The 23854-nt window shown below is 49.5% G+C and overlaps 1 protein-coding gene across 12 annotated transcripts in view; it reads right to left on the bottom strand.

Annotated features, from left to right (window-relative positions):
* The window catches only part of CACNA1B (calcium voltage-gated channel subunit alpha1 B), a 191756-nt gene that overhangs the window by 127111 nt on the left and 40791 nt on the right, over nucleotides 1–23854 (bottom strand). For 8 of the 12 annotated variants that reach the window (XM_043566709.1, XM_043566698.1, XM_043566701.1 and 5 more), the window contains exons 7-10: nucleotides 12769–12872; nucleotides 9623–9738; nucleotides 8860–8916; nucleotides 7688–7780 (exon numbers count right to left, since the gene is read on the bottom strand). In XM_043566709.1, coding sequence (XP_043422644.1) covers nucleotides 7688–7780; nucleotides 8860–8916; nucleotides 9623–9738; nucleotides 12769–12872 — 370 coding nt within the window. The remainder of the gene's footprint in view (nucleotides 1–7687; nucleotides 7781–8859; nucleotides 8917–9622; nucleotides 9739–12768; nucleotides 12873–23854) is intronic. The other 4 variants (XM_043566699.1, XM_043566703.1, XM_043566705.1 and 1 more) reach the window with 1 other exon arrangement.

The raw sequence follows: 23854 nt of genomic DNA, 5'->3' as shown, positions 1-23854 counted from the left end.
GCCCCCAGCACCCCTCAGCCACCTTCCAGCAGCACAGCCCCAATGCCCCCAGGCCATCCCAACCCCTCCGGGGGCCTCACGGAGCCATGCAGCATCTGGCCCTCCCTCCTGCTTCAACTCAGGGACCAACAACCACCGGTTACCTATTTTTAAGTACCCTGGAACACAGTCAAGCTCCTTGGTTTGCGTCTGGTCCATGGCTGCTGTTCTGGTACAGAGGCAGAGTGAGTGTGTACGGCCCACAAAGCCCACCAAACTCTCCGGAACATTTGCACACAAAGCTGTCATGGCTTTCCCCCATTTCCACACACACACCACCTCTGCTCTGCCGTGACCTAAGCATGAAATGCTTCCCACTGCTGGTCTCTTTCCACAGTTGGCTGCTTCTCGGCTCCACGTCTGGACTTTGATGTCACCTCCACAGAACACCCTTCTCTGGGCACCCCATCTGAAATCAGCTCCCCAACAATAATCACAACCGCGTACCAGCTGCCCCAGTATTGGCTTGTTGACCTGTTCTGCACCCAGCTCCCAGACCAGGCTGCAATCGCTGCGAGGACAGGCCCACAGGCTTTCACCTCAAAGCCCATGCACCCCTTGATGAGCAAGTGAGCAGTCTTCATGGGCGCTTAGAGGCCGTGAGTGTGCATGTGTGCAGGGTCTGGCTGTGTCTCTGCAGTGCATCAGGTTCTCTTAGTTTTTGCAATAAGGGCCTGGGCACGTGTGAGCCTCCGATTGTTCAAAACCAGTCAGCTTGGGCATGGAGTCCCCGGGGAAGGGTATGGAGTGTGTGTTTGTCATGTGATGTTCTATATATTTGCGCATGTGTGTGTGCACACCCAGACCCTCAGCAGCACACTAACAGCATTATTAGGCTAGTGTTTTCTTGGATTCACTCAAATGAAGACAGGCCCTGAGGCCTCTGGAGACTTGTCTACAAACTGAGCGGTGGCATCAGGATGGGAGATGCTGTCACACGCAGCCCCAGACTCAGATGGAAGGGTCCACAGGCCAGGACCCATCAGCCAGCCTTTCAAGAAACCTCACAGGGCCCTTGTGGCAAATTCTTAGCACTCCGGATGCCACACCCCACCCAGACCATTGAAGGCCACTGCTCTATCACAGCCTCCTAGATAAGCCAGGACACAGCCTCCCAGTCCATTTCCAGACACTACACACCAGCCATTGCCAATTAGTCAGAGATAGCTCATTCAACAAAACCTCTTGGCCAGCCTCACTGAGGGCTGCAAAGTGCCAAGGCCACAACCAGACACACCCGCTCCTTCCTCAAAAGCAGCAACAGGGCACGGAGGGAGGAAGGCAAGAGTAGTACAGACATGGAGAGACCTACACACAGGCAGAGCCACGCACAGAACTGTCCAGAGACCCACACAGGCAGATTCCCCCACCACTGCTTGAGTTGTTTAGAAGCAAAGTCACACACACACACACACACACACACACACACACACTGCACAGCACGCATCAACACCCTGAGCATCTCATTCTTGAAGACACTCCTATGAACACACACAGGGCAACTCTGGGAAGGAGGGTAATGGGGACACGTGACTTGTGTGAACTGCTCTGTGCACACACATGTGGCCAGTGAGACAAGCAGCAAGTTCTCCAGGGGAGGGGCCATGGCCAGCAAGAACCAATGAGCCCTTAACCATGCAAAAGCTTCATAGGAATGCTTCCTTGTCATAACTCCTGGCCCCCCTCATCCTGCACCTGTGCCCACATGCAGACAACCACATACATCTTCACTCATCAAAGGAATACCCACAAAGCGGTTTCCACAGCCACATGTGCACAAAACCACAGATCCCCAGTTGGCTCTTGAAGCCCCATCCATCCCTCCTCTAACACACAGTCCAAGGGACAGGGCAGGGAGCAGAAGCCCTAGCACTCTGGACATGAGGGACTGCCTTTCAGTTCCTAGGGAACCCTGGCAGCACCCAGGACAGAGACCAGCCATCCTCTCATTTGGTCAGGGAACAGGGACACCCAGGCCCACCACTATACAGGGCATGCTGTGCCTCAGGGAATTCTGGGCCCTGGGTCTCTGAAGACAAGGGCACAGGCCCCGGAAGACAGTATTCTCAGCAAGAAGCTACCACCGTGTGCTCAGGTCAGCTCTGGACAGTGACTCCAGCCCAGGTCTTTGGTAAAAGCAGGGGTCTGCAGTGAGCATGGACACATGCCAAATCCAGAATCATAGCTCTGGGAGGGGAAAAGCAGGAGAGACGAGGCTGCTTCTCTTCAGCACTCTGCATTTCCACGTTTAGCTTCATCAACACATATTCTTTATAACCAAAAGGCTTATTTCAAGGAACAAGAATCCGATCTCGTCAAGCTAGGGGAAATCGAGAATTAAATTAACCTGCAAATGACGTCACAGTTAAGCACTCGTGTGAACAATGCGTGACCACATACAATGTCTGCATTTCTTCCCATCATGCCCCAAAGGGAGTTCACTGTTAATAAAAAGTCTACGCCAGCCCTGCCTAACAGCCATTCCTGCCACAAACATGTACAGAGTTTTCGTGCCAGGCCCTGAGTGGCAGAGAGAAGACAGAACGACTAAGCTCTGTTCTCGCCCTTGGTGAGCCCACCAGAGGCCAGTGAAGGGACACAGGAGAAATGGCTTTGCTGTTGCATTCACCAGCACGGGGTAATGAAGGTGAGGTTCAACCACAAGCCATGAAAACACAAACCCCCATCACCCCTGCCCTAGGCACAGGGCCTTATACACACCACACAGCCTGGAGAGTCCTCACTCAAAAATAGGAAACGCGGGGGGGGGGGGGGGGGGGGCGCGCCTGGGTGGCTCAGTCAGTTAAGCGGCCGACTTCGGCTCAGGTCATGATCTCGCGGTCCGTGAGTTCGAGCCCCGCGTCGGGCTCTGTGCTGACAGCTCGGAGCCTGGAGCCTGTTTCAGATTCTGTGTCTCCCTCTCTCTGACCCTCCCCTGTTCATGCTCTGTCTCTCTCTGTCTCAAAAAAATAAATAAACGTTAAAAAAAAATTAAAAAGAAAAGAAAATAGGAAACAGGGAACCTGGACCTCGCAGGCCATGTAGGAGTCAGGGCAACAACACGGGGCCTGGCACCTGGGCTCAGTCAACAGCAGCAGTGACAGCGGATGGAGGGGTGACAAGCCCAACACGTAAGACACAGCCATCCTCAACACACAGGGAGGGACAAAGGGGGTGCTGGGCACCAGGAGACCCATGGCTTCTTCCACCCTGTGAAGCCCCACGCCCACACCTGCTGAGGCCTGAGGCCTGAGGCACATGATCCTTCGGCCCTGCAAGACACCCAGGAGGAGAAATCGGGAGAATCCCAAGGACTTGTGTGCGGCACCAAACCAATCACAATAAAAGTAAAAGAGAGAAACTTCTTGGAGAAAAAATAAAATCCCCTTCAGCAGATGAAAGGAAAGGAGGTTCACTCTCAAAGCCCAGACGAGTAGCCTGGAGGGTGCAGCGCAAGTGGGTTTTAACCGAGGGGAGAACCCTCGAGGGGCAGAGCACGGACGACAGGGAGTCGGGACACAAAACGAGCACGGCGAGGAGACGAAGTCATTGCACACATGGAAAGAAGAAGCCTCGGTGAAGGAAGGCCTGAGCCCACAGGCGGAAAAGTCCACCAGGCCTGATGCTGGGCAGAGAAGGAACTTCTGACCCAGGACGAGAGTTCCAGCCCTCCAAGGCTACATCTGCACTGGGAAAGAAGGGGACAGGGCGATACCACAGAGCAGCAGGAGGAGCCATTAAACAGGCCTCCCTCACAAGGCTCCCCCCGACACACATGCCTCGGGGAAGCAGGCCAAGCACAGGACAGAGAGGAAGCAGAGCCAGGTCTATGGGATAGTGGCTGGAGGACGGCTGAAAGCAAACCCACCTCTGGGAATGTGCCAAGCAGCCGGGGTGACCACGGGACTAATGACAGCCTAGGGCTACAAACACCAAAGTTCTCTAAACCAGGAGTTGGCAGGGAGAAGAGGAAAACACTGCAAAGGTCACATCTTCTTGACCTTCGGGGCCAACAGGGGCAGAGAGATGGCAAATACAGCAATTTCCTCGCGGAAATGATGCATCTCAGTGGTAAGGATGGTAAAAATAAATAAATAAGTAAAAATAAAAAACAGGCTAAAATAGTAAAGAAGCATGGTTCTAATTATGAGAGCAGGGGAGGGGAGACGGCTGTTTGTGGGTTAGAAAAGTGAGAAATTTGTGGGGAGCGAAGCAGATTCCCAGACACCTTTTGAGAGTGAAGAAAAGAAACCACGATGGAAAAGCCCATAAAAGGAGGCCATCACAGCAAAGCCGTATGCAGGGGCGGGGCACAGCCTTCAGTGCCTTTGCGGGTAAAAAAGAAAGGAAAAAGAAACAGTTACACATTTTCAGAAATTAGGAAAGCAATAATATGTAAATCAAAATACTATACAAAGATAATAAAAATACAAAAGAAAGTAATGACATTTAAAACAAAAAGAAAATGGAAGAAAAGAAATCTAAACCAGGGTTATTTTAAATGATCATTAATACATATTCACCCCCACAATCCAAATTAATAAAACAGAAGGCAAAGATAAACGTTCCAACAACCAGAAAAAGCAGAAGCAGAGTCAGCAGGATGTAAGCCGGCTTTAAGGGCCTAAACACCCTCATAGCGACTGTGCAACATCTCCCGCCTGACCGCCTGACCGCCTGACCGCCAGACCCCCACATACAGGTGCTACCTGACACCCCCACTGGCCCTCCAGCTGCTCCCCAGACTCTGGGAGTCCGCCCCCAGTGCCCCTCCTTGAGTCACATGGCCGCCCCGAGTCCTCTGACGCCCACATCCAGCTGGCCAGCAAATCCTGCGTGTTTGTCTTCAGAATGTATCCAGAATCTGGCCACTGCACACCTCCGTGGCAGCCACTGCCGGTTGGATCCCTACAGTGGCCTCTAAATGGGCCCGCATCTGGCCCTCCTGCACTTGAGGATCTCTTGCGCCCCAACTGGAGCAGGACAGCGACTCTGCTCTGCAAACCCACCAGCAGCCACAGTCCTTGCTGGCCCCCGCCCTCTGCGACCCTAACCCTAACCCTGTGGCACTGCTCCCCCGAAACCCACAGCGCTCCACTCCAGCCACACTGGCCTCCCAGACAGTCCCCACAAGCGCCACGCTCCTTCTGGCCTCAGGATCCTCTCACGTGTTGCCTGGATGTTCCCTTCCATGGGCCTGACTTCCTCACTTCCTTCAGCTTTTACTCAAAAGTGACCTTTCCAGGGAGGCCGCCTGTGGCCTTTCTCTTTAAAACTCCAAAACCCCCGAACCCTCCAAGCCCCCGCCCTTCTCAATTTTTTCCTTTTCCAGAGGTGGCACTGACATGCTGTGTGCTCTTCCTATTCTACTGCCCGTGGTCTGATGCCACAGCCGGGCTAGAAAAAGCAGAAGATGAAGGGGCTTCATCATTTTGTTCAGTGCTATAGCCCCGGAGCCGTGAGCAGTTACTTGCACGTCAGGGGGCACTTGATAAATATCTGCTGAGTGAATGAACAAAGGGCTGAATACAGGAGAGATTAAAAGAACTGTAAGAGAAACTACAGGCAACTCTATAGAAACGAGTTTGAAACACTGAGAAAATGTAAGATTTCGTCGTAAGGCATAATTTATAAAACTGGTCCTAGTTCTTTTTCTTTACTAGATGGGTTCACAGTTTTATCTTTACCCTTGAAGAACGGGTACTTTAGGTGTTGCTTAAATTATTTTAAACTGTAGACTTTAAAAAATCAGAATAAAAACTGTAAGTAAAATAGGAATAAAGGGGACTATTTAAATACAACATTCATGTGATAAATTTGTAAAAACTGTAACAAAACTCAGATCCACAACACACATCAGTCTCTTATTAACTAGCAAACACAAACCACCCAACGGAAAAATGGACGGGTATATGAAGACTCACCAAAACCCAAATTCAAATCAGAAGCAAACACTTTTAAAAAGGAGCTCAAAATCGTTAGTAATGAGTGAAATGAGAACGACAGCTCCAAGGAAACATCATCAAGTTGGCGTCAAGGTAAAGTCGAAAGTAGCTACGGCATGTAACTGGGGCGGGGGGGGGGGGGGAGGCACGTCTAGCAGGCGACGCGGTGCCCAGCTCCCCAGAAATCTGCCTGCAGGGACAGAAGCACTGGAAAGGAAGGACGGTTGCTTATAGGGTTCTGTTCGGTGGCGCTGCTCATGATGAAGATAAAACAACCTAAAAATAAATGAATGGCCGTCAACGGAGAGCCCCTGAACAATTAGAGTGAATCCATACTGTGCAACACCATGCAGCCACTGACAAGACAGCATTAGAACTACACTGCAGAGGGGAGTGGTCTCCAGAGGGTATAGAAAAATTTGTATGAAAGCCTATCTGTAACATGAATAGATCCCAAAACTCTACATGTGTGTATGTGTGCATGTCTACATGCATGTGTGTGTGATACAAATGTGTATTATATCTGATATGTGTGGAGAAACAGGGATAAATCCCAAGCTACTGACATGGGTTTACTGGGCTGTGTGGGGGGAAAAAGACAGAAAAGATAGATGATAGACAGACACACAGATACCTAGATTGATTGAATTATAGACAGATGATTGACAGATGATAGATTGATAGACACACAGATTACTGACAGATGATAGATAGATACTTAGATGACAGACACATTGATTGATGGATGGATAGATAGAGACACACAGAGACAGACTGAGTGACAGATAAATACACAAGTAACTTTCATCAAAGAGTTGTCTCATAGCCTGGAGCCTGCTTCTGATTCTGTGTCTCCCTTTTTCTGTTCCTCCCCTGCTCGCACTCTGTCTGCATGTCTCTCTAAGATAAATGCACATTTAAATTTTTTTTTAAAAAAAGAGTTGTGTCATAAATGCAAATAAATGCGACCACATAATGAGAAGCAGACCTCGGACTCGGGCCTGCTCACGGACAGCTGGAGACCAAGTCCGCCTGCAACCCCTTGACTTGGTGCCTCAGTGAGAAGCTCACTGCCATGCAGGCCTGTCTCCAACCACCAAGGTGGAGGCCCTTGGCTCAGCCCTCTTCTGCTGCAGAATGCACAGTAACAGGGCATTTGGTGGGAAAAGGCCTGGGCACTTTTGGTACCAGACTGAGGAAGGGAACTAAAACAGCTGTGTGATAAAGCAACCAGAATCTCTCTTCTACCATTTGAGAAGAAGGGGATGAAGCCAGAGGCCCCAGGAGCGTGGAAGACAGACAGGGGCTGGGAAGAGAGACAGCCAGAACCTTTCGGTCGCTACGGTCAGTAACACACACGTAGCCCTTCAGCTACGGGGTGCGGCCCGAGGCTCTGTGTCCACGTTGGGGGTGGCAGAGCCGAGAGCAGCCGGGGCTGCACCGATGGGAAAGGGCAGGAAGCACTGGGCAAACACACCGCTCACTCCGCTGCCTGCACCAGGGGAAAAAATGCTGAGCACACAGCAGAGGGCAGAGGGCACTGTACCTCCTGCCATCAGGGTGGACACAGGAGTGGGAGCGGTAGGGAAGGAAGGGAAGGAGGGTGGCCCCAGAGGGCTGGGGGGCCCAGGGGACAGGCCGGAAGCTAGGGGAATTCCTGTACCCACTCACAGGACAGGCCAGGAGGAACCAAAGAGACTCACCAACAGCACAGAGGTCTGCAAACCGATCCTCCCCCTCCTCGGCATGGATCAGGTCATTCCGGCTCTTCTTGGTGGCTGCTCTCTTCAACACTGCTTTAAACAAGGGGAGGGGGAGGGGACTGCCTCAGGGCGGGGGTGCATCTCAGCCGAGCCTGCGACCATCTTCCTGGGGATCTCCTATCCTGGCCCCTGTGGGCCCCTCTCAGTCTTCAGAGCACAGGGGACAAGGAATCGTGAGGGGAGTGCCACTTTCCCTTTTCTCCACGATGGTGTCAGTGGGGAAGGCCTGGCTACCAGGGAGACCAGGAGACGTCTGTAAGGACAAGGCCAGGACTGTGGCCCACTGCCAAGCAGCCCACTCTGGGGCCAGAGAGATCAGTCAGGTCTGCAGAGGGGCCAGCACAGACATGCGCAGAGCCCCAGATGTGGGTCCAGCTGAGGCCGCAGGGGACACAGCCAAGCTCTCTGGCCCTCTCCTCAGCAGTGGGTGTGAAAACAGGACGACTGTCCTGCCACTGGGACTGTGCTAGTAGCCAGGCCAGTAACCGTGGCCACTCTGGCCCTCATCCCCGCCCTAGCGGCCCCAGGCTGTGCTAAGAGGCTTTCCGTGGCAATCTGGGAGCCACATCACCCTGAGCTCTAGACACAGATGCAACCTGGTTTAAACCTGAACTTTAAAAGCTTCTAGAAGCAGCACAGTACAATAGAACTTTCTATAATGATGGAAACGATCTACATCTGTGCTGACCAGTACAGTAGCCTCTAGCCCCATATGTCTATCGAACGCTTGAGATGTGGTGGGGGAGCCTGAGGAACAGGACTTTCACTTTTACTTCACTGCAGTGGACTTACGCATGAGCTTACACAGTCACATGTAAAGCGTCATGTTGGAGAACACAGCTCTCGGGTCCGTACCGTGAGCACAGACTCCTCTGAGCCCCGGGGTGATACCTCAGCAGGTGTGCTATCTAAGCCCACCGCCAGCTACCTCCACTCGGGTCCACGGCACGCAACTGCCCGGGAGCATGCGGCGACCTCCAGAACGGGTCTGCCCAGGACCCCGCGGAAGGTGGCGGCCGTGAAGCTGCCGGCAGAGCAACGGCAGACGGCACCACACATGCAAGCATGCACACGCGGCTCGCGGGCACGGAGTGCTAACAGTGGTCACCTACCATCCAGAGGGGACTTCTCCTCCGCATTCTTGTCCTCCTCAGCCAGCATGACTTCCTCTGCGAGTGAGACACAGCCTCAGCTGGGAGCCTCCCTGCCCTGCCCCACCCCCCCCAACCCCCGCCCTGCCCAGGGCTCAGTCCCCAGGAACACAGCAGAGTAAAGATGCGCCTCTGCTGCTGGACCCGCCTTCTCACCCTTATGACTCCAGAAGGCCGTGGGGCTCACGGCCGAGCTTTTCCTACTGAGACAGACACCCTTTATGTGTCCCCCACACGGTGCCCCATGAGGGGGGCCTGGCCTGTTCACATCACCCTCCCTTGAGGACAGCCACCCCACTAGGTGAGTTCCTGGCCCAAGAGGCGCTTCAGGAGGCACAGGAGGCACAGCAGGCGCCCCATATGCAGGAAAGAATGCTGGCCTGGGGCGGGGGCGGGGAGGGAGGGAGGCAGTCAGAAACCCCAGGCTTGACAAAGCCCAGAGCCAGGGCGCAGAACACACTCAGGTCAAGGGAAGGGTGCTTGAGTCTGACAGGCAGAAACTAGCTCTAGGCTAGGCCATGCCAGAAGCCTCCATTAAAAAGGCCAGTGTCTCCAGGGCCGTATGGCTGCCCTGTGTCAGGACCCCGGGCCAGCTGGAGAATCCACTTCCAACGCCCCAGCTCTCCTCAGCTCTCCAGGCTGGTCTCGTCCGGCCCAGGACTGGGGCTCCAGCTGCACCGACAGAGGACAGGCCAGGAGCAAGGCAGCAGCCCCTGGTTCTCACCAGCCTTGAAGATCCATTCCAGGTACCCATTGAGCTCCCGCTCAATCTGCTGCTGCCGGCGGAGCTTCAGGAAGGCCCGGCGGTTCTCGACCCTCTCACGCTCCTTGGCAAACTCTCTGCATTGTGCAGGGTCCACAAAAGTAAGCAGATCAGGTGAGTGTGAGCACATTCGCCCACCCCATGGGTGTGCAGACGCAGAGGCGAAGGGAACCAGGAAGAGGCTGGGACATGACATGCAGGTCACAGGCCGCCCTCCCAGGGAGCCTCACCACCACGGCCTCTTCCAACCTGAGCCCTCGGAGGGCCCAGGTGAACCCTCCTTCCTCAGACTCCTCCAGCACACAGGGACAGCACCGCAGTCCCCAGAGGGGGCTCCAGAGGGCAGGGACAATGCCACACCCCCTGCCCAGAGCAGGCCAAAGCACACCCCTCCCTCTGAGTGCCAGGCCCTGTCACCTGCCATCCTACAAAGAGCTTCTGGGCAAGAATTGCCCAAGAGGACTTACACTTTGTTTTTTCTGTTGGTTCAGACCCAGAGCCCTTACTCGGAGGGGATGGACAGACAGGAACAGGGCAAGAAGGGACCGGATAGGGCAAGCCAGAGACAAAAGGAAAACATTCTACAGCCCATGCAAGCCACCTCGGACAAACCTCCGAGGTCTGAGATGACCAGGAGAGAGATTTCTGCTCTCCTTACCCCTCAGCAGCCCAGCCCCAGGCTCCCAGCCAAGCTTGCAGCCTCACACTGCCAGAAGGAAGCCATTCACACACAGGCACACAGACACCCAGCGTACAGCCTTGCAAGCCTCTCAGCTCAGGCCTGGGGCAGGATCCAGGTCCCCAAAGGGCAGGCGGGCACAGCCCCACAGCAAAATAGCAATGTCTAGTCTCAGGTGAGTAGTTGTTCCTCCTCCAAGAGAAGCAGCTTGGTGCAGTGAGCCTGGCAGGCCTGACTCCCGGCACATAGCCACAGCAGGAGAGAGAGCTCAGCTCTGGCCAGCACTGACCCAAACTCATGGCCAGTGTCCGCCAGGGCCTGAGCTGTGGCCATCCTGGAAATGCGAGGAGCCAGCTCCTGCCTGGACCTCCCATCCCTCCCAAACCCTGAATTCGCAGGAATATAGGACCCCTCTCCTCCTCCTCCCCTCTCCCTTGGCCACGATGAGGGTAGGAGGGCCTGGGGTGCAGGGGTGGGGCAGTAACAACACTGCTTGAGTCAGTCTCAGAGCCACCAGTGAAAACTTGCTGCAGCAATCTAGGCCCTGCACACAGCAGCCACTTCTCAGATGGTAGCCAGCAGTGGGGCCTGCCTTCCTCAGGCATCAGTTCTAACTGCTAAGAAAAGCCACAAGAGGATTCACTGATCCTGCTCCTCTGGGAAGAAGAACGCGAGGCTGGTTGGCTCCAAGCCGGCTAATCCAGCAGCACTTGCCCAGACGTGGACTGGGCCCTGCAGGGCGAGCTTTCCCCAGGCCAGGCTGTACCAGTGGCATCTAACCACTGCTTCCATGGGCCCCACATGCTGTGCACTGACTGCTGGCTTTAGGGGCCCTGCCATCTCCAAGGAGAACCTGAAAGAGAACCCTGGGGTCCCTCTGCTTAGCCTGGATGACTGAGAGAGGGCTCAGCTGAGACTAATAAGGAAAACCATCTCATATCATCCCATTCCCAGAGGCCAGGATGCTCACAGTGGGGAGAAGGGCCACACAGTCACAAAGTTCATGGCCCTGCTCAGTGAGGGGCCACACAGCCCCAATCCCTGAATTCTTCCTGCATGTTCTCCAGGGTAAGCTGCACAAAAAGCCAGACTGAGCAGGCTGCTCTCCCAACTCACCATGAACCCACTCATGTTCCTACCAGCCCCCACTGTGCACTGTCCTCAGCACAGAGCCCACGCTCCACACAAGCCTGCCGTCTGCCGGCTCAGCACCCTCTCCCCTCCACACCTTCTGGTTCCAGCTTTGAGCATCCCTGCACCCCTCTGTACCTCTGGGCCTCCACCCCAGCTCTTTTCTGCCTGGGAGACCTTCCTCCCTCCTTCATGGAGTTCATTCCTGGTCCCCCTTTGGGTCTCATTGGAAATGCCCCTTCCCTAGGTGGCTTCTCTGAGCTCCGGGCCTCCCCTGGCTTCCCCACCAACCCCGTCGAACTCCGACCATGCAATCCCCTCACTAGACTAGAAGTTCTACATCCATTCCCCGTGCTGTGGGCTTGCCTGTCCTATGCAAGTGCTTGAAAAGACATGCTAGTGACATATCCCTCAGGATAGGACCGAGGCCAAGGACACATTCCAGAGCCAGAGCACGCAGGCCTTGGCCCCTAACCACTGCCCTCTCAATGGCTGTTCCTTTCCCGGCCAGTAAGATAGCTGCTTCTTGGCTCCACCAGCCTCTCCCCCGGCCTCCCTCAGGAACCCTGGGCCTGAGCAGGAACCTTCAGGGTGGGCAGGGAGGAGTTGTTCTCGAGTCTTATAGGAGGTATGACACCAAGGTAGGGGCAGAGAGCAGGCCAGGCCTTCCCAACACAGGTTCCTCAGCCTGGTAGAAGGACAGGAGCCTTAAACACCAGCCCCATCTGTGCCCCTAAGCACCAAGCATTTCTGTAGCCATTGGTCCATACCACAGGAGGGTACCGTGTGCCACATCTCACTGCAATGTGGAGTCAGGAAGCACTTTTCTTCAGGAAGGACTCCTAGCCCCACCCTCCCTTGCTCTCTACTGGAGGAGTTCAGCACAGAAAGGTGTCTGGAGAGGAGGAGCAAGCCAGGGGTCAAGGCTACGCTGGAGAGCCTGGTGACCACTCTAGCCAGGATACAGGGCTGCTCCATCACTCTCTACTCCCAGAAACCCCACCACAGACCCAGCTGAGATGCAGCAGCAGCCCCTCCCCCATCATCAGAGCCAGGTGAAGGCCAAGGGTGGGACAGACGTAAGGAGGCCAGGGCCAGACGACGGTCAAGGCAGAGGTCAGGATGGCAGCACAAAGGAAAGGCTGGCCAGAGCTCAGTATGCTGGGAGTGACCACCACAGAGGGTGGCCATGAGGCCTTTCCCATGTCACACAGGCCCATATCTGACCCCACCATCTGTCCCCTTAGCCTGAGAACACGGAGGGGCAGGTGGCACCCAAGCCCATGTGGCCTCTTACCCTGAGAGCACACCCAACACCAGGTTGAGCATGAAGAAGGAGCCGATGATGATGAGAGGGATGAAGTAGAGCCAGTTCCAGGTGTTGCCGGCTGCATCATTTGTCTGGAAGCAAGGGGGAGATGAGGAGAAACAGGTGGACAAGACACATAGCCCTGGCTACAGAAGTGCCCCTGACCCTACCTCGAACACCTGGCATGGCCTAGGCAGGGAGAGTTCAGGTGGTGGGAGGTCCAGACAGGGGGAGTCCGGGAAGGACCCACATCAGACTTGCCTGCCTTTGCCCCACAGAGCTTTCACGGGAACTGCAGCTCTCAAAAGACCAAGGACACTTAGCACTACTGATCACTGCCCAGCAATGCCGAAAAGCCAAGGAGTAGATCCAGGGAGCCAAAGGGTTCCAGTATACCTTGAAGGCTGCATGCCAGCCTCTGCTTGGACAACTCCCTTATTCTTCCCAGGCTGCTGAACATACCAGTCAGCTCCAAAGACATTTCTCCTGAATGGAGCCCACGGGCCCTAGGCTCAAGTCTGATCTTCTGTCTGTAGCAGCTTTCGCAGCAGCTCAAAGGCAGTGAGCCGCATGCCACATTTCCCCCTGATCCAGAGCAAGTCCGCAAGTCCCCAGGGAACAGTCCTTACCATGTGCCTGGTTTAAGCCACAAGCCAACACTCAGGCATAATCTAAAAACTGAATGCAAAGAAGGACAGCTCTCCTAGACCTTTTGACTTTTATAGCCTTGGTCTCATAACACAGTACCAAAAGTGTCCAGCTTTCAACTGAAACTCATTTGCCATGCAAATGAGTGAGGGAAAGCACAAACTGCATGGAAAAAAAGATCGATAGATTTTCAATAGATGCTGTGATGGTTAATTTTATGTGTCAACCTTGACTGGGCCATGGGGTCCCTAGATAATTCAGTCAAACATTATTCCGGGTGTTTCTGTAAATGTGTTTGGGAGGAGATTAACATTTTAATTGATATAGTAAAGCAGATTGCCTTCCATAATGTGGTGGACCTCATCCAATCAGTTGAAGGTCTGAAGAGAACAAAAAGACCAACCCTCCTCCAAGTAAAAGGGAATTCTCTAGTAGACTGCCTTTAGACTTCATCTGGACCATTGGCTCTACTGGGTTTCCACCTGCTGGGTTTCAGACTGGAATTGTACCACCATCTCTCCTGGGTCTTGAACCTGCCAGCTCAAACTGCAGATTTGGACTTGCCAGCCTTCATAATCACAAGAGCCAATTCCCAATTAAAAATTAATCAATCTTTCTCTCTTCACATATATCTGTATACACACATACATACACATCCTACTGGTTCTATATTTCTGGAGAACTCTGACTGATACAGATTGCCAACACTAAGATGACAGAGACAATAAAAGTACCTGACAAATATTTTAAAGCAGCTATTATAAAAATACTTCAGAGAACAATCATGGGCACACTCGAAACACACTCAAAAACAGAAAGTCTCAACAAAAAAATAGTGTCAGCAAACAAGAAGAAGATATAAAGAAGAACCAAATGGAAAACTTAGAACTGAAAACAACAATAATCAAAATTAAAATATAAATGGAAGGCATAACAACAGAATAGAGCAGACAGGGGAAAGAATAAGTGAAGAGTAAAAAAGAGAAACAGAAGTTACCCAGTCTGATAAACAGAAAGAAACCAGACTTCAAAAACAAACAAGAAGGGGCACCTGGGTGGCTCAGTCGGCTGGGCATCCGACTTCGGCTCAGGTCATAATCTCACGGTTCTTGAGTTCAAGCCCCGCATCAGGCTCTGTGCTAATATCTCAGAGCCCGGAGCCTGATTTGGATTCTGTGTCTCCCTCTCTCCCTGCCCCTCCTCCACTCACTCTGTCTCTCTCTCTCTCTCTCTCTCAAAAATAAATAAACATTAAAAAAAATTAAAAGAAAAAAAACAGAACAGAGCCTAAAGAACCTGTGGGACTGTAACAACAGACCTAATGTTCATGTCATCAGAGGAGCAAAATACAGGAGTGTCCAGTACACTGGTAGTGACCACCATGCATTCACTGAGGCTGAAAAGTGTTCAAAAAAATAACACCTGAAAACTTCTTAAATTTGTCAAGAGACATAAACCTACAGATTCAAGAAGCTAAACAAACACCAAATAAGATAAATTCGGGCCACCTGGATGGTTCAGTTGGTTTCAGCTCAGGTCGTGGTCCCAGGGTCATGGGACCGAGCCCTGTGACAGGCTCCATGCTCAGTGTGGAGCCTGCTTAAGATTCTCTCTCCCTCTCCCTCTGCCCCTCCCCTGCTGTGTGTGTGCATGCACACACACACTCTCTCTCTCTCTCACTCTGTCTCTGTCTCTGAAATAAAAAATAAATATAAAAAATAAAATAAGATAAACCCAAAGAAATCCACAACATGACATATCATAGTCAAATTTAAGAAAACTAGGGGCGCCTGGGTGGCGCAGTCGGTTAAGCGTCCGACTTCAGCCAGGTCACGATCTCGCGGTCCGTGAGTTCGAGCCCCGCGTCAGGCTCTGGGCTGATGGCTCAGAGCCTGGAGCCTGTTTCCGATTCGGTGTCTCCCTCTCTCTCTGCCCCTCCCCCGTTCATGCTCTGTCTCTCTCTGTCCCAAAAATAAATAAACGTTGAAAAAAAATTTTTTTTAATAAAAAAAAAAAAAAGAAAGAAAACTAAAGACAATCAAAAGAGAAATGACACCTTACTTATAGGTGGAAAACAATTCTAAATAGTCCTTGGGTCAAAGAAGAAGTCTCAAGGGAAATATAAAAATATACTGAGCTGAATGAAAATAAAAATACAATGTGTCAAATTTGAAGGGCACAGCTAATGCAGTGCCAAGAGGGAAATTTGTATCACTAAATAAAATACATACATTATGAAAGAGTAATCAAATCGATAACCAAATCAATCAAATCAACAATCTAAACTTCCACCTCAAGCTGCTAGAAAAAAAAAGAGCAACATAAACCCAAAGGAAACGTAAACAAGTAAATAATAATGATAAGAGCATAAATCAACAAATTTGAAAATAAAAACTATAGAAAAAAGTCAATTTTTTAACTTGGTTCTTTGAAAAAAAATCAGTTGCATTGACATACCTCTAACAATACTGACCAAGAAAAAAGGACAGAAGACACGTTATCAATTTCATGAATGAAACAGGGGATATCACTACAGACCCAGCAAACATCAAAAGGTTAATGAAGGAATACCACAAACAACTCTACATACATTCACTAACAAGGATGAAATGGACCAAGTTCTCAAAAAACACAAACTACCACAACTCATCCAATATAAAATAGTTAAATTTAATAGAGCTATAATTATTAAGGAAAGTGAAATTGTAATTTTAAAAATTTCCCCCTAAAAAGGATAGATATATTGATCAATGGAATAAAATTGATGATCTAGAAATAAACCCTTACATTTATCATCAATTGATTTTTTTAACAATGGTACCAAGAAATTCAATGGGGGAAAGAACAGTCTTTTCAACAACTGGATATCCACATGCAAAGAATGATGCTGAGTCCCTGCCTCACATCACATACAAAAAGTAAAATGTATCATAGACCTAAATATGAGAACAAAAATTAGAAAACTGTTAAAAGAAAATATAGGAATAAATCTTCACGACTTTGAATTTGGTAATGAATTCTCAGCTGTAACACCAAAAGCACAATGATGAAAATAAAAATAGAAAAATTGGACTTCATCAAAATAAAAATTGTTGGTACTTCAAATGACACCATCCAGAAAGTGAAAAGACAATGCGCAAAATGTAAGAAATATTTACAAATCATATATCTGATAAGGGTCTAGCATCCATAATAGATACAGAAAAATTACTGGCCAATAATAAAACGACAAATTAACCAATTTTAAAATGGGAAAATGATCTGAATACACATTTCTCCAAAGAAGACATATAAATGGTGTAATAAGCACATAAAAAATGCTCAATATCATAAGTCATTAGGGAAATGCAAATCAAAGCCAAAATGAAATACCACTTCCTTTCATGGTTGTTTGATTAAATTTAAAACTAAATTTTAACAAGAAACAATAGGTGTTGTTGAGGATGTGGAGAAAAAGGAACACTCATGCACTGTTAGTGGGAATGCGAACTGGTGCAGCCACTCTGGAAAACAGTATGTTTTCTCAAAAAGTTAAAAATAGAACTACCCTGGGGCGCCTGGGTGGCTTAGTCGGTTAAGCATCCAACTTTGGCTCAGGTCACGACTCATGGCTCGTGAGTTCGAGCCCCGCGACTGCCTCTGTGCTGACAGCTCAGAGCCTGGAGCCTGCTTCGGATTCTGTGTCCCCCTCTCTCTCTGCCCCTCCCCCACTCATGCTCTGTCTCTCTCTCTCTCTCAAAAAAATAAATACATGTTAAAAAAAAAATTTTTTTTTTCTTTTAACTAGAACTACCCTATAATCCAGGAATCACACTACCGGGTATTTACCCAAAGAATACAAGAACACTAATTCAAAGGGATACATTCACTCCTATGTTTACAGCAGCATTATTTACAACATCTAAGATATGAAAACAGCCCAAATGCCCACTGATTGATGAATGGATAAAGAAGATATATAAATATACATTTATATGTAAATGTATTTATGTGTATACACATATACACACACATACATACATACATATATACAGTCAGCCACAAATAAAAGAATGAAATCTCCAGGCGCCTCGGTGGCTCAGTCAGTTAAGCATCTGACTCTTGATTTTGGCTCAGATCATGATCTCACAAGTTTGTGAGTTCAAGCTCCATGTTGGGCTCTGTGCTGACAGCTCAGAGCCTGGAGCCTGCTTCAGATTCTGTCTCCCTCTCTCTCTGTCCCTCCTCAGCTCGTGCTCTGGCTCTCTCTCCTTCTCAAAAATAATAAATAAACATTGAAAACACTTAAAAAAGAAATCTCTAGACCCAGATTGTAGAATTCTACCAATTCTCAAAAAAAGAATCAATACCACATACACAAATCTCTTCTAGAAAATGAGAAAGGAAGAACTACTTTCTAATTCGTGTTATAAAGCTTGTATTGCCTTCATACCAAAACCAGACAAACATAGTTCAAACTAGAAGGAAATTACAGACCAAAAGCCCTCATGAATATGGGTGCCAAAACCCTTAATGAAACATTAACAAATTGATTTAAGCAATGTATAAAAATAATTATATACCATGACCATGTGGAGTTTGTTCTAGGGATGCCAAGCCATTTCAAAATTCAAAAGCCAATCAATGTAATCCACTGTATTAACAGACTAAAGGAAAAATCACATTATCATATCAATGCAAGAAAAGTATTTTGAAACATCCAACACCCAGGCGTGATAAACCCTCTCAGAAAGGTAGGTATAGGAGAACTCCCTCAGTTTGATAAAGGACATCCACAAAAAACAAAAAAATTGCAGTTAACATTATACTTAGCAGTGAAAAACTCAATGCTTTTTTTGCTAAGATTGGGAGCACAGAAATATGTCTATTCTCTTATCTACCATAAAGTTGGAAGTTTCAGCCAGTGCAATAAGGCAAGGAAATAGAATAGAAGGCATACAAGTCAGAAAGGAAGAAATAGACTGTTCTTGTTTGCAGACAACACGTTTGTACAGGAAATCCCAAAGACTCTCCAAAACATCTCCTAGAATAAATAAGTAAATTCAGCAAGGTTGCAGGATATAAGATCAACATATAAAAATCATTTGCATTTCTTACAAAACATATGCAGGACTTGTATACTGAACCTCAAAGTGCTGATTAAAGGAATCAAAGATAATCTACATAAATGGAGAGATACACCATGTTCATGGACTAGAAAACCCAACATAGTAAAGATGTCAATTCTCCCAAATGGAACAAAATGGGAGTGATCAGTCTACCTGGTTTAAAAGATTTATTTTACAGTACAGCTGCAATAATGAAGATAATGTGGTATTCGTAGAGAGAGACACTCTGATCATGAGAACACAAACGGACCCACATAGGACGTCTGGCCATCTCAGTCAGTGGAGCATGCGACTCTTGACCTCAGGGTTGTGAGTTCAAGCCCCACATTGGGTATGACCTTGTTTAAAAAAGGAAGGAAAAGAAAGACCCACACAACTACACCCAAATTTTTTAGCAGAGGTGCAAAAGTAATTCAATGGAGGAAATATAGCCTTTTCAACAAGGGTTGCTAGAGCAGCTGGATATTCACAAGCCTCCAAAAAGTAAGGAAGGTAGGAAAGAAGAGAGGGAAGAAGGAAGGCGTGGAGAAGCAGGGGGAGTGAGAGAAGAATCTCAACCCAAACCTCATACTTTATTTTTGTTTATATTTATTTTTGAGGGGGGGGGAGGGGCAGAGAGAGAGACAGAGGGACAGAGGATCCAAAGAGGGCTCTGCACTGACAGCAGAGAGCCAGATGCGAGGCTTGAACTCATAAACCAGGAGATCATGACCTGAGCCAAAGTTGGATGCTTAACCAACTGAGCCACCCAGGCGCCCCTAGACCTCACACTTTATGCAAAAATTAACTCAAACTGGATCACAGACTTGCATGTAAAATGTAAAACAATAAAACTTTAAGAAAAAAAACCATAGAATAAAATCTTCAGGATTTAAGGCTAGGCAAAGAGTTCTTAAATTTGACCCTAAAAGCCCAATCTACAAATGGAAAAACTGATAAACTGGACTTTTTCACAATTAAAAATGCGTGTTCTGTGAAAAACCAGGTGAAGAGTATGAAAAGTCAAGTTAATGACTAGAAAAAAAGTATTTGCAAGCCACATATCTGACAACCAACTAGTTCCTAGAATATATGAAAACTTCACAGTAAAGTAACAATCCAGACAAACTGTGGACAAAAGATATGAAGAGGTATGTCCCTGAAGAAGATAAATGAATGGCAAAAAAGTAGGAAATGATACTTAACACCATTAGCCATTAGGAAGTGCGGATTAAAACCATAATGACATATCAGTACACACTTAACCAGAAGGGCTAAAGTCAAAAACGATGACAACGTCAAATACTGGTGAGGAGGCTATATTATCCATCCACTCCTGATGGGAATGTAACAGAATACAGCCTTCTGGGAAATTTTTAGTTTCTTAAAAAACTAAACTTGCAACTACTATACAAGCCAGAAATTGCACTCCGAGGCATTTATCCCTGAGAAATGAAAACTTATGTTTACACAAAAACCTGTACACAAATGTGTAAAGCAATTATGTTCACAACAGCCCCAAACTGAAAACAATCCATATGTCCCATAGCAGGTAAATGTTAAATAAACCTAGCCCACCCATATCACAGAAGACTGCCCAGCCATAAAAAGGAACCAATTACTGACACACATTAATCTAGATGAATCCCCAAAGAATCATGTGAGTGAAAATAGCCAATACCAAAAAGTGACATATACCATGGTTTCATTTACATAACCTCCTTGACATTACAGATGTGACAAAGAGACTAGTGGTTAACAGGGATTGAGGGGGGTGAGGGTAAGAAAGAAGTTGGTGTGGCTACAAGGCAACCTGGGTGTCCTTCCGGCATGGAATGTTGTATATCTCGATGACATCAGTGTCAGTATTCGGGTTGTGAGGCACGCTAGTTCTGCACGGTGTAACCATTACAGGAGACACGGGATCTCTCTGTATTATTTCTTACAACTGCACGTAAGCCCTCAATTATCTCAAATAGAGTTTACTTTAGAAAAAAACCACCAGCCAACCCCCATCTCTCCCTGCAGCTCCCTCCCACCGTCTTGCTACACCTCACAGGGAGCTCCGGGAAAGAGCCGACTCCACCTGCCGTCTTCACTCTCATCCTGCCTTCACCTTTAACCTGCACCTTCCGAGCTTCTACCCCCACCACCGAAACCGCCTTTGTCAAGTTACCAGCATCTTTCTTGACCTCCGACCTGGTTGATCATTTCTAGGACCTAGGTCATTTTCTAGAAACTTTTTTCTTAGCTCTGCTTCCAAGACACAGCATGCTCGCGGTGCTGTTTCTACCCTGCCTCAAAGGCTCCACCTTGGTCTCTCGCTGGCTCCTTCTTTCCTACTTGTCTTCGGAATGTTGGAATTCCCCCAGCGGCCAAGCTCAGAGAGGGCTCGCTCTTGGGCCTTCTTTGCTTCTCCTTCTACATTCCTTGCTGAGCCAATCACATCCTCTCCCATAATGTTAAACTCCGTCCATGATCTCAGACAGACACCCTCAGCCCTGCTGTCTCCTCCGAGCTCCCTGTCATATACCCAACTGTATACTCAGCATCTCCCTTGCATGAAACCAGTTCTTTGAAACATTATGGAGGCAAATCAGAGTCCCTGGGCTCCACTACTACTCCACTGAAACAAACCGAGCAAATATCTCACTCCCAAGTCTCCCTTCTCAAGAAAGGGCACCACCTTCCCCAGTGGCTGATGTCACATCTTTGGTTCTTCTCTCTCACACTGCACACCCAACAGACGAGCAAGCCCTACCTGTGCTCACTGTAAAACACGGCCTTTGCACCTATACGTGTGAACAACCCTTCCTCAGAGTTTCGTGTAACCAGTACAACGAGCATATGCAAAACCACATGTATATAATCATAAGCCAACTTCACTTACCTCCTACTGTCCCTTTGAACATATTCATGCCCCTGGATAAAAACCTGGATAAGTCCTGTAACTTTTCTGGTAACTCCTGGGTAGTAGAAAGTTCTACAATCACTTTAAGTAGAAAACACAGTCTCAATTCAGTAATTAAGTGTCCAATCCCAGCTGGCAATAAAACTACTTAACATGCTTTACACTGAGAATATCTACTCTTTTAGCTGGCCTGCCACAGCTGGCTGCTTTCACTGGGGAAGGGAGGCGTGGTCCCTCTTTGCCCCTCCACGCCTAACACTGTTCCTTCTTCCTCAGCTTGCCGCTGGCTGGGTTATTGACCCCGACACAATCCAAGCAGGGGAGGAAAAAGGGTGGGGGGTGGGAGGGAAGGCAAGTTTTTCCATGCTTGGCCGTGCCCTGAGATAATCTCATCTTTCTGGGCCTGACGGAAATTTACTGCTGACTCCTCTCTCACAAGGCATTTCTGTGGGTTCTTCCAGGAACCCATTTGACTCCACTTACTTTTCGAAATGCAGGCAAGCCATTTCTCCCTCAGTTGGAGAACTCCCCCACCCCCACCCCCATTTTTTCAGCAGTCTGTTGTGAAGATAGGTTCTCTACTGAGAGGTCACTCGCCCTGGTCAGAATTTAAAAGGGCTCTTGGCTGGCTACTGTCCCCCGGCCATAGCTGGTCCATGAGAAACACTCACACACCCTCCTCTGTTCCCAACATTGAGTGTACTCTCCACCTCTCTCCCTCCGCCCCACCGTGGCAGGCCAGTGGCTCCTGCCCTTGAAATCCCAGCACTGTCACTTGGGGCTCCACACTCCAGGAGCACGTCTGGGTTGGAGCACTGGGTTGGAGGCAAGCGGCAGGCTCTTTCTCTGAAGAATCCCCTTCAAAACACCCGGTCTGATTTGCAGCAATTCACCCTCTTACCCCCCAGTGTGGAGAGTGGACCCAGCCAGGTCTAGGCCACCTCACAGGTCACCACTGTCACTGTGTCCTGGTGCCTTGCCAAACCGCCAAGGCACAATCTCATAGCACCTGCATGTCTGGCTTCCAGACCTCACCGGGCCTGGCTTTCACAAGGTGTCTAACTCATCACTCCCCGCCCCTCATCCACCTTTGTTTTCTTTAAAGCACTTGGCATCATAAGGCCTTTATCGAACGCCTTCTGCTCACCACTGTACATGTAGCATCTCGGGGGTGCCCAGAGCCCAGCGGGTCCAATGGAAGTATATGCCAAATGAGCCCTCTGTGGCTCTCGTGACCAGTCCTGCCCTAGGGCCTAGTTCCTGCTCAGCCCCTCCCACACAGGGCACAGACCCACCCATCTGAGTCACCAGGGCCCCTGGCCAAGTCCCAGGGGGCACTGAAAGCTGCAGAGACCTGTTCATGCAGCCCTTGCTCAGGTGGGGCTGGCAGGGATGTGGCCCGCTCAGAGCTATTTTTAGGGTCTGTCCTTGGGAAATCGTTCCTTGACTGGCTGTAGGAAAAGGACAGTCAAGCTCCTCATAACTGCCTTTGTGCCTGTTCTTCTTTTCCTCAATTAAACAGAGCCTGTCAGGAGACATGACTCCCAGTCCAAGGAGGGAGCTGGTTCAAGGGACTTTGGGCCAGCTTTTCCTGAACTTCCACCTTCCCTCTGCACACTCAGTGAGCATTTCCCAAGCATCTGCTGGATTCCTAGCCCTGAGACCCACCTGGGTTTCCATGCACCCACAGAGTAGAGGGCCCCAGTCTGCCCCTTTCCTCCTGTCCCTCATGCCACCAGACTATCGCACCGCCATTTCTTCCCCGGGCTCCTAGAGGCCGGGGAACCCAGGCCTCCAGGGGCTTAGAGCCCAAACCCCACCTCAGCACCCGAGTGGCAGGTTCAGCACGAGGTGTCTTGTACCTGCAAGTCCTCCACCCACAGCCCACAAGCAGAGCTCGCTCTAGCTATCCAGAAAACAGCAATCCGCCAGCCATACCTTCCCAGCCAAACCTTCCAAGATTTCTAGCTCATGTGTGCCTTCCTTGTCGACCTCCCAAAGTCCCTGAGGGACTAATTTCATTGTTCTTATGCCCCGGTGGCTCATAGGGCTACAGCATGTAGGAGGTAGCGAAGGAGGTCATCACATAAGAAAAGAGACAGAATTCTGCTCAAGCTTTTGTGGTCGAGTCCTCCCAGAAGAGCGTCACATGGAGGAGAGGTGGCAGTGAGATGGGCCACCAGGCAAGGGCATTAGACCAGCTTCTGTCATGGGTACCAACCCAGACTGCCCTGTGTACATCACTGTGACAGGCAGGCATCCTCGTGGGCAAGAGGATGAAGAGGAAACAGCACCAGATAGACACGGCAGAGAAGACAGAAATGTGCAAGACACACACTCTGAGCCCAGAGCCCCAGCGCCATCAGAGAAGTCTTCCTGAGAGTCTGCTGAGTGCAGCCATAAACCCTGCCCTGCTCCTGTCTTTACC

Source organism: Prionailurus bengalensis, chromosome D4 (genome assembly GCF_016509475.1).
Source record: "Prionailurus bengalensis isolate Pbe53 chromosome D4, Fcat_Pben_1.1_paternal_pri, whole genome shotgun sequence".
Lineage (NCBI taxonomy): Eukaryota > Metazoa > Chordata > Mammalia > Carnivora > Felidae > Prionailurus > Prionailurus bengalensis.
The sequence above is the reverse complement of the archived record's forward strand: the minus strand, read 5'-3'. Positions and strand labels throughout refer to the sequence as shown.